The 20,634-nt window shown below is 36.0% G+C and overlaps 1 protein-coding gene across 3 annotated transcripts in view; it reads right to left on the bottom strand.

Annotated features, from left to right (window-relative positions):
• GPHN (gephyrin) overlaps positions 1-20,634 on the bottom strand; it is a 547,726-nt gene that overhangs the window by 336,303 nt on the left and 190,789 nt on the right. For 2 of the 3 annotated variants that reach the window (XM_052647154.1, XM_052647155.1), the window contains exon 3: positions 4,673-4,730. In XM_052647154.1, the coding sequence (XP_052503114.1) occupies positions 4,673-4,730 (58 nt within the window). Of the gene's footprint in view, positions 1-4,672; positions 4,731-20,634 lie in introns of those variants that run through there. The other variant, XM_052647156.1, reaches the window with a different exon arrangement.

Here is a 20,634-nt window from a genome sequence, read left to right as displayed (position 1 = left end):
GAAGGTCTTGTAGGTCTTCATAGAATCGTTCAACTTCAGCTTCTTCAGCGTTACTGGTCAGGGCAGAGACTTGGATCACTGTGATACTGAATGGTTTGCTTTGGAAATGAACAAACAGATCATTCTGTCATTTGAGATTGCATGCAAGTATTGCATTTTGGACTCTTTCGTTGACTATAATGGCTACTCCATTTCTTCTAAGGGATTCTTGCCCACAGTAGTAGATATAATGGCAAAATGATTTGATTCTGTGAGTTCATGTTACTAAAGTTAATTTAAATCAGTAAACTGAAAAACTACTAGATATAATAACAGTGTTTCATAAAAAGTAGTTAAAGGATTCATTCAGCAAACAAACAGATTTTCTATACCCTAGCAATAGTCATTTAAAAATAAAAGTAAGAATTCTGCTTTTGGGTAGAGTGCAGTAGATCACAGCAGGTCAATACTTAACACCATAATGAGTAGAATCAATCAAATAATTACAAAAATCCTACTTTTATAGACAGTAAGGAGCTTCAGACCAATAAAATTCTAGAAAGGAGGAAACTTTTCTAAGTTAAAATATAATCTCTGGCTTTCCCTACCACACCCATCTCCACTGCGGGTATCTGCTGATTTTGGTCATAGGACTGACTATCAGCTTTTTCAGGCAGAGAACCTTTGTTGGGATTTAAAGAAACCAGAAAGCTATTAGACATTTAGAAATTGGAAACTTGAATAGACTTAAACAAATGGCTGTTTTTTCCCCTGGGAGCAACTGTGGATTGCAGTGCTGTACACAAGTCTGTAAGGCTACACAAAAAACTACTGAAAGGCAGAGTACCATCCTTGGCATTCTTCACAGCACTTAAGAAAGCTCTGCTGGGAAGTAAGCCTGACCAAAGAGCAGTGACACTTCCCACTTGGAGATCTCTGCCCGTGTTTGCGGCTGACGCTGGTCAGGCTGCGTTCTAGCCTGACTCTAGCAAGAGAGTCAGGCTAGAACGCAAGACTATTACAGATAAGCCTCCTACAGCGACAGGAAGGAATGGATGAAAACCCACCATATTCTCAATCCAGCTCTGACCCAGTGAAATTTCTGACTGAACTGGAGTGATCACTTCCTCATATTTTCTGCCTGTTGGCAGAACTGAAGACACTACGATGGATGATAAATCATCTATAACCAATATGGTTCTTTTACAGACAAAAATAGATTCATTGGGAAAATATTATAAAAGTTCAGTGATCCCATTTGTAAATAAAAATAAATGTATACACATAAATTACAAATGGATTAAAGTTAATATTTAAATATCTCTGTTTTAAATAAATTCATCCAAGTGGCAATATAAATTGGCACAACTACCTTAGAAAACAGTTTGTAATTTCATCCAGAAAATATGTATTACTGAAACTCAGGAATTTAATTCCTCAGTGTATACTTCAGAGAAACTCTTACATATATTTTTATAAGACTATTATAGCATCACTTTTCTTAATAGCTCCAAGTGGAAATAAGTTGAGTGTCCATCAACAGAAGGAGGTCTCAATAATTTGTGGCACAATGTACTATTTTACAGCAAAAAATAAAACAAAACAAAACAGTCCCCCTAAAACCTTAGCTATAGGCAACAACATGATGAATCTCACAGCGTTGAAAAAGAGAAGCAAGGCACAATAGATTATATTCAATTCATATAAAGTTCAAAAAGAAACAAAAATAAATTATAATATTTATGGATGTATACATATATAGTAAAACTAAATAAAGGAAGGAACTGATAATGATAAAAATTCAGAATATTGGGTGGAAGAGATAGTTGTGATTGGGCCAAGAATGTATTTGCTCTTTATCCCTTAAGGCTTTGGCCAAGCATCTATTCACTCTGAGGTGATTTACTATAATTAATAAATGTATGCTTAATTCAAACTATGTATGAACTAAATAATAATTTCTGGTGCTAGAAACATTGTAAAAGACTACAACATCTGACAAAAATTGAATTATGCTTCATCAACCAATCATATCCTTTTAAGAGTAAATATACAGATGGTGGCTCAGATGGTAAAGAATCTGCCTGCAATGTGGGAGACACAGGTTCGAAACCTGGGTTGGGAAGATCTAGGATGGGAAGATCCCTTGGAGAAGGCAATGGCTAACTACTCCAGTATTTTTGCCTAAAAGATTCCAAGGACAGAGGAGCCTGGTGAGCCACAGTTCATAAGCTTGCAAAGAGCTGGACACAACTGAGGAAGTAACATTTCACTTTTCATACAGATGCATATTTACTTATACATGGTATACTATGGAGAGTATATTTCAAATTTGAACACAGTTGTACTATTTAGATACTTTTAAATTACTCATATATTAGCCAAATAAAATAAACATTACAACCAGATGTTTCACATTACCTCTAAACAAAACAAAAGGAAAATACTAATGCTGCCAACGAATGCTGACAAGATATTTTATGACAGTTTTTCTTCCAACACTTTTGAAAGGAAGAGTTTCACATTTTTTTATGCCTCAGGCCTCAAATTCTCTGAAGTTGCTTTAGATGTAATAACAAGAACTGATGGGAAAAAAAAAATCACTTATATGTCATCCATGAATCATGCTTTTTTCCCCCAAGGAATCTCTTGAGGAATAACTGTCATAATTCTAGAATTTAAAAAAATCATAATAAAAAACTACTCTTTTAGAGAAAAAGTCACTACTAAAAATAGGCAACATTTCTGCTTATTAATTAAACTAATAAAAGAGTATATTCATCCGCTGTTTCTAGGATGGACCTTCCCCAAAGCAACAATTTTGGTTCTCTATTAAGATTTCATATAACTCTTTTAGGTAATTCCACTTAGTAGCATGGCTCAACTAACTTTTGTATAATGAAAAATCTCAGTATCAACTGAAAGATGGAATAATCTTTCTTTTGAGTTACAGGCTGATTAACATAAGGTTACTTAAGAGGAACCTCAAATTCAGTAAGTCCAGAACTTACCCCACTTCTCTCAAACATTCCTTTTTCCTCTCCTCTTTAGATTAACAGCAACGCAATCTACTTAGATTCCCAAGCCAGAAACCTGAGTCAATCTTTCCACTTTCCCTTAGATATTCAATAAATCACCAAGTATGGTTGATTCTATTTTCTTAAATAGTATTTCTTGAATATGAGTTCTTTTTCTTCAACCTCATGGCCATGCCTTAGTTCAAGTCTCAATCACTGCCTATATTCCTGCAATCTGGTTTCCTTCCTTATAAATGGAACCTCTTCTTCTCCACTGAAATAAGATCTCTCATTTATTAAAATAAAATCATCACCCTGATTATGCCACTTTCTTTCTTAAAATGACATAACGGCACTCGATGATTTCCAGTTTCTTAACATGGCATAAAGGTTCACTGCTAGTCCTACATCTCAACAGTCTTTATTTTATACCCTATGATCTGGTGTCATATTATCTCCTATTTATGATTTCACAAATGCCTCTGCTTCTGTACAGAATTTCAATTTGCTCAGTATACCTCTTGGAAAGATTTTGCTGACTATCTTTTTTGAATAAGTGTCCTACCTATGTATTCCATAGAATATTTCCTTCGCTTTTATCATTTAACACATATTATAATTATAAGAGCACCTTTAAGCATCACAAAAATTAATTTCAACAAGCTCAGTTTTATTAATTCCCATTTTATCTTCTGAAAAATGAGGAATCTGGATTAGACTTCAGGTTCTTCCCAGCTAACCTATTTTATTAATTTATATCAAGTTGGAAAGAGTGTTTTGACATGCCTGACTTTTCTCCCCAACTTTCTGCTAGAATATAACCATGGTATTAATTCCTGATGTTGCCCATACAAAACACTTGAGATACTGAAAGTAACAGAATATAACATAAAGATTAATGAATTTAACTTATTTAAAAATAATGTAACCAATTAAAGAACTATTTACTAACAGCTTGGATTTATTGAAATTGATTTAGAAAAGTGTGATCAAATCAAAGTTAACAATTTGTTAAGATCTTTACATGTCATTGTTAACAGTTTAACTCAGTCTTGTTTATCCTTGACTACTGCTATCCAGTTGTTAAATTTTCTTCATGGAAAAGATAGTAAGTTCAGTTCTCATTAGATTTTAAACTGTTTTTAGAGAAGGGCCACACGTTATGTTAGAATACTAACAATCCACAGAATTTAGTAAGATGTAAAGACGGAAAAATGTGACTATGCTGTAATATTCAAGGAGTAAGGTCAATTTTTCAGGTATTATACTGTTAATTTTAAATTGAAATTGGCCAACTGTGTTATCAAAGGAGCCAGAAAAATTTACTATAAGACTAATATTATTTACAACTGAGAGACTATAAGAAAAAGAAATTAAAATGATAAAGGAATACTTTATGCACAATAATGCTTATATACAGTGCTTTCTTAAGTAAATTTTCAATGAGTTTTAAAAGAAAGGGTTCCTTTTTTGATTTTCCTACCCTGTATTGATGATGGTAGATGAAATCTGATGATGATTATCTGATATGTATATTTTAATTCAAACAGAATAACTGGGAGTTAAATGATATCCCAACACAGATAAAGATTCAATAGTATAAGGAAAAGAACTTATTGCCCACCTTCCCTCCAAGATACTAAGTTTTTGTAGAGGTGAAAAGTGCCATACTATACCTTGATTTCTTCTATTTCATCTGGTACTATCTTGTATGCTGATATAGTCCCACCCAACCTGAAATTAGGAGAAAAAAATATTCTCAAAACCAGCAACAGTGTATTAAAAAATATGGACTATTTTTGCCATTAGCAGCTGAGTGCCACCAGTAATTGCCCATTACCCACCCCAATAACTGTGGAGGAGAAAAACAACCATTTTGTGCTCAGGTTTCCCATATAGTAGTTTAAAAAGATAGATAATAAATGACTACTGAAGGAGGAAATATGTTAGATTTTTAACCATAATTAAGCTTCTCTTATTGATGGTTTTTATGATGCTCAAACTGTCATTTTGATTAATAGATTCTGTCACAACTAGGATGTATCAAGAACAGTACTGACATTTCTGTTTTCATGGCATCATGAAACACAGCTACGTTTAAAATACTTATCAATTCAACATACCATCAGTATTCTACAGCACTGCACTCAGGTAGACTGATTCCAAATTTCATGTTATTTCTCTTACAACATTCTGCTTTCCTGACTCAAGGAAGGACAATGCTAGAAGTAGCAGTAGAGTAATTTACTCTAGTCAATGTGTGAAAGCATTACATTGGCAGTAACAGTGGCAGTTATAGCAATAACACTACAGTTAGCAGTATACTGAGTATTTACTATATGCCAAACAATTGTCAGGTTTCACATGGTTTTTTTTTTTCTCATTTAACTCTAATAAGTTATAATAAGGATTATGAAAAAATGAGACAAGCAATTTCTGAAAGTCTCACAACTAGAAATGGCAGACTGGGCTTAAAGATAAGCAGTCCTATCTTCCAAAAATTGATAAGCAGATTCTTAAATTCATATAGCAATTTAAGGGACACAGAATAATCAAACAATCTTAAAAAGATGAAAGTTGGAGGATTTATATTTTCTGATATAAAGTTACTAAAGAGCTACAATAATAAAGACAATGTGGAGCTGGCATAAGAATAGACATACAAAGCAATAGAGTACAACTGAAAGTCTGGAAACAAGTATCACATTTATGGTCAGCTAGCTTTTGTTTTCCTTTTATTGTAATTTACTTTTTGCTTATTAAATAAATTTTATTTTATTGTAAATATTGTAATTTGACATTTTAACCATTTTTAAGTATACAATTAAATGATAACTGATGGGCAACTATCAGTACTATCTATTTCTAAAATTTACCCACTACATAAACAGAAACTCTATTAAAAAAAACAACAACTATATAATCATTAAGGAATAACTTCTCATTTTCCCCTACCCCCATTTCCTGGTAATTACTAACCAACTTTATCATTATGAATTTGACTACTCTAGGAAACTCACAAAGAGAAATCCTACAATACTTGTCCTTTTGTGTCTGGAAAATGTTACTCTGCCTAGTTTTCAAGCTTTATCCACACTGTAGCACCGTATCAGAACTTCATTCCTTTTTTATGACCATATAATTTCCACTGTATATACATATATATATATATATATATATATACACCATATTTATTTATCCATTCATCTGCTAATGGAAATCTAGATTGCTTCAATTATTTGGCTACTATAAACAATACTGCAATAAACATTAGCATACAATATCTGAATCTTTCTTTCCAGTTCTTTTGGATATTTACCTAGAAGGTGGAACTGCTCAATCATATAGTAATTCCAAGTTTAGCATTGAAAGACCACCAGACAGTTTTCTGAAGTGGCTGTACAGATTTTATTCATACATTACCACCAAGAATGCATGCTGCTGCTGCTGCTGCTGCTAAGTTGCTTCAGTTGTGTCCGACTCTGTGCGACCCCATAGATGACAGCCTACCAGGCGCCCCCGTCCCTGGGATCCCCCAGGCAAGAACACTGGAGTGGGTTGCCATTTCCTTCTCCAAAGAATGCATGAGGGTTCCAATTTATCCACATCTTTATCAATACTTGTTATTCTATTTTCTTAATGGCTACCCTAATGGGTATAAGGACTTTCCTGGTGGCTCAGAGGTTAAAGAGTCTGCCTGCAATGCAGGAGACCTGGGTTTGATCCCTGGGTTGGGAAGATCCCCTGGAGAAGGAAATGGCAACCCACTCCAGTATTCTTGCCTGGAGAATCCCATGGACGGAGGAGCTTGGTGGGTACAGTCCACAGGGTCGCAAAGAGTCGGACACGACTGAGCGACTTCACTTTCACTTTCAATGGGTATAAAGTATCTTTTCATATTCTTATTGGCCACTTGTATCTCTTATTTAAAGAAATAACAATTCAAGTGCTCTGACAATTTTAAAATTGGGTTTTCTTTTTGCTGGTGAGCTGTAGGAGTTTTCTTTTTTATGTATTCTGGATATTAAACCCTTATCTAAGATATTATTTCCAGATATTTCCTCTCATTCTGTAGATTGTCTTTTACTTTCTTGATAATAGGTTTTGAGGCACAAAAACTTTTAATTTTGGTGAAGTCCAGTTTATGTATTTTTTTCTTTCATTACTCACTTTACTGGTGTAATGCATAAGAATCAATTGCCAAATCCAATGTCTTGAAGGTTTATTACTACATTTTCTTGAAAGTGTTCTATTATTTTAGTGCTTCTATTTAGGGTACTGATCCATTTTGAGTTAATGTTTGTAGACGGCATGAGATACCATTTTAAGTTAATTCTTTTCCATGTGGAAATCCAATCATTTAGCACCATTTATTTCCCAAAGCTGTTCTCACAGCTTTGACTCACCACCCTTCTCTAAAGTCAGTTTTCCATGGATACAGATTTATTTCTGGATCCTTAATTTTATACTATTGGTCTATAGGTCTATCTTTATTTTTAGATGCTATTTTAAATGGAGCAGCTTTAAATTTGCTCTTCAGATTGTTCACTGCTGATGTGTAGAAACAAATGATTTTCCTGTGTTGATCTTTTACTCTGCAACTTTGATGAACTTGATTATTGATTCTAGTAACTTTCTTTTGGATTCTCCAGGATTTTCTATACACAGGATCATGTTATCTATGAATAGAGATAGATTTACTTCTCACTTAACCGTCTGGATACCTTTTATGTCCTGCCTTTGTCTAAATACTCTGGTTAGAACTTCCAATGCAATGTTCAGTATCAGTGGTAAAACTTTCCATTTTTCACAATTGCATATGATGTCAGTTGTGGGATTTTCACAAATGCTTTTTATCAAGTTAAGTAGGTCCCCTTCTATTTCTAGTTTTCTGAGTGTTTTTACCATGGAGAGATGCTGGATTTTTGTTAAATGTTTTCTCTGTGTCAAATGAGATGATCATGTGGTTTTTTGCCTATCTTTCTATTAATGTGGTATATTACAGTAATTAATTTTCTCATGTTGAACTATCCTTGAATTCCTGGGGGTAATCTGACTTGGTAACCATATATAATCCTTTTAATACATTGTTGGATTCAGTGCCTTAATATTTCCTTGAGTCCTCAAAAAAAAAAAGGATTATACACGGTGACCAAATCAGATTAACCCAGGAATTCAAGGGTACTACAACATAAGAAAATGTCGAACTTTCTTTGGGATTGGAATGAAAACTGACCTTTCCCTGTCTGTGGCCACCGCTGAGCTTTTCAAATTTGTTGGCATACTGAGTGCAACACTTTAACAGCATCATCTTTTATGATTTGAAATAGCTCAGCTGGAATTCTATCACCTCCACTAGTTTTGTTTGTAGTAACACTTCCTAAGGTCCACTTGACTTCACACTCAAAGATGTCTGGCTTGAGGTGAGTGACCACACCATCGTGGTTATCTAAATTAAAATTCATTAGGAATATAAATATTTAAAGGTAATTCAAAGTTTCTCAAAAATAGTTTAATTTTTCTCCCCAAGTCTACAGTTCTCCCCAATTTTTGTTATGATAAATGTTAATTGATCCAGTAGTGCATGTCAGAAGTGTAAAAATCTTTTAAATGCCTATCTTCTCAACCCCTACATAACACTCCTTGGTGGCTCAGATGGTAAAGCATCTGCCTACAATGAAGGAGACCTGGGTTCAATCCCTGGATTGGGAAGATCTCATGGAGAAGGAAATGGCAACCCACTCCAGTATTCTTGCCTAGAAAATCCCATGGAAAGAGGATCCTGGCAGGCTACAGTCCATGGGGTTGCGAAGAGACAGACACGACTGAGTCACTTCACTTTCACACAATTTAATGACAGTCATATTTGTCATAATTTATCTGGAAAATATTCATTCCTCCATTTTCACTTTATTACTTTAAGATTTTATTATTTCTAACCATGGTTTTAGGAGTATCCTCATCATAGCTGTACAAACCTTATCTTTCTACGATGTAATTTTTGCCATGTCACACCCTAATTAATTAATGGGCAATACCTTAAGAAGTGTGACAAAAATTCCTTTTATAAACTTGACTCCTTAAGTCTATTTCTTGTTTCATTTCCTGTCACCCTTTCATAATACCTGTTTGTTACAGCCATGCCCAACTGTCAGTAGTTTCATAATGCATTAGGCGATCCTTTGCTTTTTGTCTCTCAATTACCTGTATGTTGAATAATCTTCTCCGTCCTCAAAACTTCAAATCACCATTCAGGAATCAAATACCACTTTCAGAACACTTATACAAACTCTGGAAGCAGAAATAGGCCCCTCCTCTACTATGACTAGTGCCTTACTCATATTTGCATTATAGCTTTTGTTCTATTATTGTAATTATCTGCTTAGAGATCTATATTCTCCACTAGATAATGAAGGTACAGATTATATTTAAATTACTTTCTATACTTGGCAAACAGTGAGTACTTATAGTTTGAAAAATCAGCACACATTTGGTGAACAAATGAATTAGTTCAGGGGAATCAGACCTATGACATTTCACCAAGATCCTCAGCAAAAATCTTTTTTCAAAGCAGTATCTCCAGACTTCTGGATCAACATGGCGAAGTAGGAAGATGTGGAAATCAACATCCTGCATGAACACATGAAAAATACATCTATATCACTCTAGGAGGTGGGTCAAAACAGATCTTGGTTTATGGAAGAGAGTGTTCTGCTTATGTTTTCCTCTAGGAGTTTTATACTATCTGGTCTTATATTTAGGTCTTTAATCTATTGTGAGTTTATTTTTGTGTGTGGTGTTAGGGAGTTTTCTAATTTCATTCTTTTATATGAAGCTGTCCAGTTTTCCAAGTACTACTTATTAAAGAGGTTGTCTTTTCTCCACTGTACATTCTTTGCTTTTTTTGTGATAAATTAATAGATCATAAGTGTGGGGGGTTATTTCTGGGCTTGCTTTCCTGCTCCATTGATCTATAAGTTAGTTTTTATGCCAAAACCATACGGTTTTGATTACTGTAGTTTTGTAGTATAGACTGAAGTCAGGCATCTAATTCTTTCCACTATTTTGCTTTGGCTATTCAGAGTCTTTTGAGTTTCCATACAAACTGTAAAATATCTTTGTTCTAGATCTGTGAAAAATGCCACTGGTAATTTGATAGCGATTGTATTAAGCCTGTAGATTGCTTTGGGTAGTACAGTCGTTTTCACAATATTGATTCTCCCAATTCAAGAAAATGGTATATTTCTCCCATCTATGCCATCTTGATCTTAAAGTTTTCATCAGTATCTTATAGCTTTCTGAGTACAGGTCTTTTGTCTCCTTAGGTAGGTTTATTCCTAGGTATTTCATTCCTTTTCATGTGATGGTAAATGGTATTGTTTCCTTAATTTCTCTTTTACCTTCTATACTGTTGATGAGAATGTAAACTGGCACAAACACTATGAAGAACAGTATGGAGGTTCCTTAAAAAATAAAAAGAGAGCAACCATATGATGCAGCAATGCCACTCCTGGCCATATACCTGGAGAAAATCATAATTTTAAAAGGATCATAAGAGACTACTATCAGCAGTTGTATGCCAATAAAATGGACAACGTGGAAGAAATGGACAAATTCTTAGAAAAGTACAATTTTCCAAAACTGAACCAGGAAGAAATAGAAAATCTTAACAGACCCATCACAAGCATGGAAATTGAAACTGTAATCAGAAATCTTCCAGCAAACAAAAGCCCAGGTCCAGACGGCTTCACAGCTGAATTCTACCAAAAATTTAGAGAAGAGCTAACACCTATCCTACTCAAACTCTTCCAGAAAATTGCAGAGGAAGGTAAAATTCCAAACTCATTCTATGAGGCTACCATCACCCTAATACCAAAACCTGACAAAGATGTCACAAAAAAAGAAAACTACAGGCCAATATCACTGATGAACATAGATGCAAAAATCCTCAACAAAATTCTAGCAATCAGAATCCAACAACACATTAAAAAGATCATACACCATGACCAAGTGGGCTTTATCCCAGGGATGCAAGGATTCTTCAATATCCGCAAATCAATCAATGTAATTCACCACATTAACAAATTGAAAAATAAAAGCCATACGATTATCTCAATAGATGCAGAGAAGGCCTTTGACAAAATTCAACATCCATTTATGATAAAAACTCTCCAGAAAGCAGGAATAGAAGGAACATACCTCAACATAATAAAAGCTATATATGACAAACCCACAGCAAACATTATCCTCAATGGTGAAAAATTGAAAGCATTTCCCCTAAAGTCAGGAACAAGACAAGGGTGTCCACTTTCACCGCTACTATTCAACATAGTTCTGGAAGTTTTGGCCACAGCAATCAGAGCAGAAAAAGAAATCAAAGGAATCCAAATTGGAAAAGAAGAAGTAAAACTCTCACTGTTTGCAGATGACATGATCCTCTACATGGAAAACCCTAAAGACGCCACCATAAAATTACTAGAGCTCATCAATGAATATAGTAAAGTTGCAGGATATAAAATCAACACACAGAAATCCCTTGCATTCCTATACACCAATAATGAGAAAGTAGAAAAAGAAATTAAGGAAACAATTCCATTCACCATTGCAACGAAAAGAATAAAATACTTAGGAATATATCTACCCAAAGAAACTAAAGACCTATATATAGAAAACTATAAAACACTGATGAAAGAAATCAAAGAGGACACTAATAGATGGAGAAATATACCATGTTCATGGATCGGAAGAATCAATATAGTGAAAATGAGTATACTACCCAAAGCAATTTACAAATTCAATGCAATCCCTATCAAGCTACCAGCCATATTTTTCACAGAACTAGAACAAATAATTTCAAGATTTGTATGGAAATACAAAAAACCTCGAATTGCCAAAGCAATCTTGAGAAAGAAGAATGGAACTGGAGGAATCAACTTGCCTGACTTCAGGCTCTACTACAAAGCCACAGTCATCAAGACAGTATGGTACTGGCACAAAGACAGACATATAGATCAATGGAACAAAATAGAAAGCCCAGAGATAAGTCCACACACATATGGACACCTTATCTTTGACAAAGGAGGCAAGAATATACAATGGAGTAAAGACAATCTCTTTAACAAGTGGTGCTGGGAAAACTGGTCAACCACTTGTAAAAGAATGAAACTAGATCACTTTCTAACACTGCACACAAAAATAAACTCAAAATGGATTAAAGATCTAAATGTAAGACCAGAAACTATAAAACTCCTAGAGGAGAACATAGGCAAAACACTCTCAGACATAAATCACAGCAGGATCCTCTATGATCCACCTCCCAGAATTCTGGAAATAAAAGCAAAAATAAACAAATGGGATCTAATTAAAATTAAAAGCTTCTGCACAACAAAGGAAAATATAAGCAAGGTGAAAAGACAGCCTTCTGAATGGGAGAAAATAATAGCAAATGAAGCAACTGACAAACAACTAATCTCAAAAATATACAAGCAACTTATGCAGCTCAATTCCAGAAAAATAAACGACCCAATCAAAAAATGGGCCAAAGAACTAAACAGACATTTCTCCAAAGAAGACATACGGATGGCTAACAAACACATGAAAAGATGCTCAACATCACTCATTATCAGAGAAATGCAAATCAAAACCACAATGAGGTACCACTTCACACCAGTCAGAATGGCTGCGATCCAAAAATCTGCAAGCAATAAATGCTGGAGAGGGTGTGGAGAAAAGGGAACCCTCCTACACTGTTGGTGGGAATGCAAACTAGTACAGCCACTATGGAGAACAGTGTGGAGATTCCTTAAAAAATTGCAAATAGAACTCCCTTATGACCCAGCAATCCCACTGCTGGGCATACACACCGAGGAAACCAGAATTGAAAGAGACACATGTACCCCAATGTTCATCGCAGCACTGTTTATAATAGCCAGGACATGGAAACAACCTAGATGTCCATCAGCAGATGAATGGATAAGAAAGCTGTGGTACATATACACAATGGAGTATTACTCAGCCGTTAAAAAGGATTCATTTGAATCAGTTCTGATGAGATGGATGAAACTGGAGCCGATGATACAGAGTGAAGTAAGCCAGAAAGAAAAACACCAATACAGTATACTAACACATATATATGGAATTTAGAAAGATGGCAATGACGACCCTGTATGCAAGACAGGAAAAAAGACACAGCTGTGTATAACGGACTTTTGGACTCAGAGGGAGAGGGAGAGGGTGGGATGATTTGGGAGAATGGCATTCTATCATGTATACTATCATGTAAGAATTGAATCGCCAGTCTATGACTGACGCAGGATATAGCATGCTTGGGGCTGGTGCATGGGGATGACCCACAGAGATGTTATGGGGAGGGAGGTGGGAGGGGGGTTCATGTTTGGGAACACATGTAAGAATTAAAGATTTTAAAATTTAAAAAAAAAAAAAAAAGGTACACGCACCCCAATGTTCACTGCAACACTATTTTAAATAGTCAGGACATGAAAGTGACTTAAATGTCCATCGACAGAAAAATAAAGAAGATGTATTTCATATACAATGGAATATTATATTATTCATCCATAAAAAAGAATGAAACAGTGCCATTTGCAGCAACATGGCTGGACCCAGAGACTGCCATACCGAGTTAAGTATGACAGAAAGAAAACATTATATGATACCACTTTTATATGGAATCTAAAATATGGCACAAATAAACGTATCCACAAAACAGAAATACAACCACAGATGTAGAAAACAATCTTATGGTTACTGGGGTAAAATGGCTGGGGAGAAGGATTAACTGCTAGATTTGAATGGACATATACATAATACTATGTATAAAACAGAACTAATAAGGACCTACTGTATAGTACAGGGACTTCCACTCAATTTAATAGCCTATATGGGAAAAGAATCTGAAAGAGTGGATTTGTTGTTTAATCACTCAGTCATGTTCGACTCTTTGCGCTGCCATGGACTGCAGCACACCAGGCTTCCCTGTCCATCACCATCTCCCAGAGCTTGCTGAATCTCATGTCCATTGAGTTGGTGATACCATCCAACCATCCTGTCCTCTGTTGTCCGCTTCTCCACTTGCCTTTGGTCTTTCCCAGCATCATGGTCTTCTCTAATGAGTCAGCTCTTTGCATCAGGAGGCCAAAGATGTAACCACCTGATGCCAAAGAAAGAGTGGAGATATATATATCTGTGTGTGTGTATACATATATATGTGTGTGTGTCTATATATGTGTATGTGTATATATGTATATAGAAAATTGATTCACTTCACTGTACAACAGAAAGTAACATTGTAAATCAACTACTGTTGTTTAGTGACTAATCATGTCGGACTCTTTTTTGACCTCATGGACTGTGGCCCGCCAGGTTCCTCTGCCCATGGGATTTCCCAGACAAGAATATTAGAGTGGGTTGCCATTTCCTTCCTCAGGGGAGCTTCCTCACCAGGGTTTGAACCTGCATATCCTGTACTGCAGGCAGATTCTTTACTGTATACTCCAATTGAAAAAAAAATTCTACATAAGGAACAACCTTCACTAAAAACTAATGAAAACTGGTATAAAGACTCCTATACAACTAAGGCTGTAAGACAGATCCACAAGAAATCACATAGCAGGAGAAGTGATCAGATCAGGCCTTGTGTCCCTGGAAGGGGACTTGGAGGAAAAGGGAGATTACAGGGGTGGAGAGTCTTCTGAAGAGGAAGTGGTTCCAGCCACATATTGGGTGTCCAAGCCCTGGGATCTGACACAGGTAACTCCTTGGCATCTTGAGCTCTGCTGGGACTAACAGGAAGGCTGTAGTCAGCATGGACTTCACTCATGAGGAAGCTGGTTCACTGTTCCCACAGAAGAACAGAGAGGGATAATTAGGACTGCACAAGTGGCTACCCAGTTGCCCACAATAGCCCCAGCATGTACTCCAGCCTGAGCTAAGCCAATACTTCAGCTTCACTTACTTTTATGTCACAGTCACACACTGGATTGAGGGTTTTGGCAACTGGAAAGAGCTCAGGTGTGGATGCAGAGTTTATTCAGACCTGGGCAAGTGTCTGAGCATAGCATGGTGGATAATATTTACTGAGAATGCATATCAGAAGAAATCTTGATCTCTGACAGTGGCCAGACTATCAAAGCCTGCATCCTGATATACATTAAGAGGTTATGTGAGCTCTGCCTGTCCTGTGCAATGGCCCTACAACAGTACAGGGTTACTGGAGACTAGGAAGGACCATGAGGCTATGGGGGAAAAGACTAGGCCAAAATGATTTAAAAATAAATGAGGTACCTTTATAAAAGATGCTCAAAGTTTGATCCCTAACGGCCTTTGGTTAGAAACTCCCCTCTTTAATATCTATGAATAACAGCCAAGCTCACTAGGCTTAAATGGATATTTTTAAAATCTCATCATTCTCCATTATTTTGGTAAATGAGAAGAGTTTCTGTTCCAACTTTATCAAGGAAGGAAAAACAACTAGAATTTATTGAGAATTTATAATGAACATTATACTAGGCATTTTTACATATACTGTCTCAGTACAGTCTCTATGTATGGTTCATGAAGGTTTATTTGCTTAGGGATATAATCTCATGGACAGAGGAGCCTGGTAGGCTGCAGTCCGTGGGGTCACAAAGAGTCGGGCACAACTGAGCAACTAACACTATAGACAGCTAACAGGAGAAAAGTGTCATTTACCTACATCTATCTCATTTCAATGCTCAGACCTTTTGCCCCAGATGGTGCTAGTGGTAAAAGAAACCATGTGCCAATGCAGGAGACTTAAGAGACGTGGGATTGATTCCTGTGTCAGGAAGACCCCTTGGAGGAGGGCATGGCAACTCACTCCAGTATTCTTGCCTGGAGAATCCCCATGGATAGAGGAGCCTGGCTGGCTACAGCCCATAGTGTTGCAAAGAGTCGAACACAGCTGAAGTGATTTAGCACACATACTTGTGTCAGATAATACTTATCTTGGAATTAAGTTTTCTTATATAAATGTTATTCTAAAGACAGTAGTCATGTATGGATGTGAGAGCTGGACCATAAAGAAAGCTAAGTGCCGAAGAATTTATGCCTTTGAACTGTGGTGTTAGAGAAGACTGGAAAATCCTTTGGACTGCGAGGAGATCCAACCAGTCCATCCTAAAGGAAATCAGTCCTGAATATTCACTGGAAGGACTGATGCTGAAGTTGAAACTCCAATACTTTGGCCACCTGATACAAAGAACCAACTCATTGGAAAAGACCCTGATGCTGGGAAAGATTGAAGGCGGGAGGAGAAGAGAACAACAGAGGGTGAGATGGTTGGATGCCATCACTGACAGGATGAACATGAGTTTGAGTAGGCTCTGGGAGTTGGTGATGGACAGGGAAGCTTGGTGTGCTGTGGTCCATGGGGTCACAAAGAGTTGGACATGATTGAGCAACTGAACTAAAACTGAAAGACAGAGAATGTTCTTCAGACTTCAGTTCACGTAAACATTAGAAAATTAAATTACCATTAAGAATATTAACTTAAATATATTCTTAAATTCAAACAACTCATACAGATGATCACTGGAATACAAGTTTTGTTATAATGACTTACAAATTAAAAGATAAATAAATTTAGAAAGGACTTAGAAAATCTTTTAAGATCTTTAACAATTTGACCTGACCATTAGTACTTAGTATACTGTGTTCAAGCCTTTATTTATAAGAATGCTGTTGCTCTTATTTGCAGTTTAATCTGTTTTATACTCTTATATTTAATAAACACAAGTGAAATTTCATTGCATGTATTTCACATAATACAGTTACAGTAAACACAAAGAACTCATAGATTATATGATAATTTGCCTAGGACTAACATAAATTAATCTCTTGCTGATATGCAAAGTGTATAATCCACAATTAAATGAGACTGGAGAGTAGAATTTAAATTATCGAAAACAGAAACATCTGTGAGTCTCTAAAGCCTTATTTACAAAGATTCTTTTGATAATGCTACTAAAATTCTGTTAATCTATTTGCTAAAATAACATGCCTAAACACTTTTGTTCATTGATTCAATACATACTTATTGAGTATATATTATATGCTAGGCATGCTCCACGTATAAGAGAGAAGGCAGTGAACAAAACAAATCTGGTATTTATACTTATGGATCCTACTTCTATCAGGCATACAGGTATAAATGAACAAATAAATAAGATTTTAATCCAATAAGATCTATGAGGAAAACAGAAAAACCAGAATGATGTGTTAGCATACACAAGATTGAGTGGTGCCAGTTAAGCTCTGAGAAAGTCATAACTTAAACTAAGGTCTGATATTAATTCTGAGTAACTGTATATATTCAAAGTACTAAAGCTATTCTAAAAATGAGCAAAAACTTATAATTCAAAAATTTCTCTAATTTAATGCCAGTTTTATCAACACTGAATTTAAATAAGTGAGATTGTACATTTCTGTTTCACTTGGTCCAGGCTGAAAGTAACCTGACTTTATCTCTCCTGCCTCCTTTCCTTCTTTGCCTTTCCTTTATCTTTCTTTCCTACTCCAATGCTATCCCAGGTTCAGATAAAGATCAACTGTATGCTTACCCTAGGCATTACCTGGGCTTCCAAGGAGCATTAGTGGTAAAGAACCTGCTTGCCAATGTAAAAGACATAAGAGACACAGGTTTGACCCCCCAGTCAGGAAGATCCCCTGGAGAGGGCATGGCAACCCACTCCAGTATTCTTGCCTGGAGAATCCCAGGGACAGAGAAGCCTGGCAGGCTATAGTCCACTGGGTCGCAAAGAGTCAGACATGACTGAAGCGACTTAGCATGCATGCAGGCATTACCTAAGCACCTCCAGAAGGAAATACCAATAACAAGGTGATTCATATTAGAAATCCTCAAATACTGAGGAACTGTAGGTACAAGGTACTACAGAAGGTGAACAATTTTAAGCTAGCAGATGGCTTATATATGAAGACTCTCAGTCTTCAGTACAGGTAAACAAACTTACACTGATGGTGAGGGAACAGGAGAAACATCTCCAGGTAAAAAGCAGAAGTCAAATTATTTGATGAGTTTGAAAAAGTGGAAAAGAGTACTGAAAGGGACTTCACTGAGCTGTAGGAGGAATTGAAAAAATGTAGCCAAGGTCTGGACCATAAAGAAGGCTGAGCGTCAAACAATTGATGCTTTTGAATTATGGTGCTGAAAAAGACTCTTGAGAGTCACTTGGACTGTAAGGTGATCAAACCAGTCAATCCTAAAGGAAATCAACCTTGAATATTCACTGGAAGGACTGGTGTTGATGCTGAAGCTTCAATACTTTGGCCACCTGATGAGAAGAGCCAACTCACTTAAAAGGACCCTGATGCTGGGAAAGATTGAGGGCAGGAGGAGAAGAGGGTGATAGAGATGGTTGGATAACATCATGACTCAATGGATACAAATCTGAGCAAACTCCGGGAGATAGTGGAGGACAGAGAGCCTAGCGTGCTGCAGTCCATGGGGTTGCAGAGTCGGACACAACTTAGCGACTGAACAGCAACAGATCATACTGGGAAGGTACAGTAGGCAGAATAACGCCCCTCTGAATATATTAGGCTGTATGGCTGTCGTTGTTATTTAGTCACTAAGTCATGTCTGACTCTTTGCGACTACGTGGACTGTAGCCCACCAGCTCCTCTGTCTACGGAATTCTCCTGGCAAGAATACTAGAGTGGGTTGCCATTTCCTTCTCCTGGGGATCTTCCTGACCCAGGGACTGAACCTGATTCTCCTGCACTGGCAGGCAGATTCTTTACCACTGAGCCATCAGGGAAGCCCAGGCTATCGGGCAGAGACCAATTAAACCTGCAGATGGAATAAAGCTAATCAGCTGACTTTAAAATAGGGAATTTATTCTGGATTATCTTGTTGATTCTCAATGTAAAATTACAAGGGTACCTAAAAGTAGAAGAGAGATGGTAATGTGAAGACTAGGATTCCTGATGTTGCTTGCTTTTAAACTGGAAGGGATGATGAGCCCTGGTAAGAAGGTGGCCACCAAAAGCTGGAAAAAGCAAGGAAAAGAATTCTCCCCTTCAGTGTCCAGAAAGGAATGTAGTCCTGCCCACATCTTGATCTCAGCCTAAGTGAGATGCTGTATTGTTGTGCAATCAAGATCCTGTATGGGATTTCTAAATTATAGAATTGTAAGATAACAAATATGTGCTGTTTTAAGCCATTTATAATCATCTATTATGGTAGCCACAGAAAACAAACATATAATGTCTAAAATAGATACAGCAAAGGGCACTGTATGAAATATGCATGCAAATATCAGAAGAAACAACTGCAAGAAACTGGTTGCTTCTGGAAACAGCAGGATAAAAGCAGGTAGCTGGTTTTCATTGTTGTTATAAGTTATTTTAGCATGATTTGATTTTTTTAAACATGTGAATATATTATTTTAATGAAAAATAAGAATTATGTTTTTTAAAAAAGAAAACAATACAAACAAAAAATGTTGTATACATGGAGGAAAAATCCAATTTCTTTTTGAATGTTTGCAGGAGTACAAGTGGAAGATTCAGTTAAGCTGAGCTGCAGCTGTTCTTTTCACTATTTTTACTTTTCACATTACCCAGCAATTATCTTTCAAACTTTTCTGTTGTTCTTATCTCTAACATATTTGTTCTTCCTTCTCAAGTAACACTATAAAAAAAACAACAGGACTACCAGGAAGAAAGGTCTGTCTATTAATCATGATTTTCAACAGTAAAATAGTTTATTTCACTTGCAAGTTAATTGCAGAGAGGTTAATAGAATTCGTAGTACTGTATTAACCCGTATTATTGACTGGAAACTTGTAGACAGAAGAACATGTAGCTGGAGAATACCCCAACTTCAGGTCCATGAAATGAGCTCTGAACTCTGGTCATAACTTGAATGAGGAGACTAATAGTACAAAGATAGTCTGATTTTTACAGAAAGAGCAGAGTAAAACCAAAATGGTCCTAGTAAAAACTTGGAAAAACACCATTCCAAGAAAAGATGATCTCCTTCCTCTACAAACTTTTAATATTCACTGGTAATCCCAATTCATTTGTCATGTAATCATATATATCATTTTTGTTAATGTTTCCAGTATGTGTGTTATTTTTATCATGCATTATAAATTACTTAGTAGGAACAATCTTAATTTTTTAAAAAAGGTACTACATTCAGTATTTAGCATTCTTGTATGCTAATTTTATAAGTTGAATAAATAATATGGAGATATTTTGCATTGAGAAAGATGAACAATTAAGGATGGAACTTGTTCATTTTCTTTTTTTATTTCTGTGTTTTCCCTGCTCCTTGCTAAGTGGTTCATCCAGGCATACTGCCAAAGCTAATTCAACTTTCTGACAACTTACCTCAGACGTTATAAGCTACTGAAGTTATAAATTTATAGCACTGAAGGAGCATATCTTTATAGCATTTTTTATAGTCCAGTAACATGCATTTGTAAAATTCAGTAAAATTCAGTAAAACGCTAAAAGAAAAAAAATACCAAAGGCACTTTCAACAAGATTATAATTTTAATTGCCTTATCTACATTCTTACTCTCTGTTGAAAAAAAAAAAAATCTGCCAAAACCACCAGAATGGCTCTCAA

The sequence above is a fragment of the Budorcas taxicolor genome, chromosome 10 (assembly GCF_023091745.1).
Source record: "Budorcas taxicolor isolate Tak-1 chromosome 10, Takin1.1, whole genome shotgun sequence".
NCBI lineage: Eukaryota > Metazoa > Chordata > Mammalia > Artiodactyla > Bovidae > Budorcas > Budorcas taxicolor.
The sequence above is the reverse complement of the archived record's forward strand: the minus strand, read 5'-3'. Positions and strand labels throughout refer to the sequence as shown.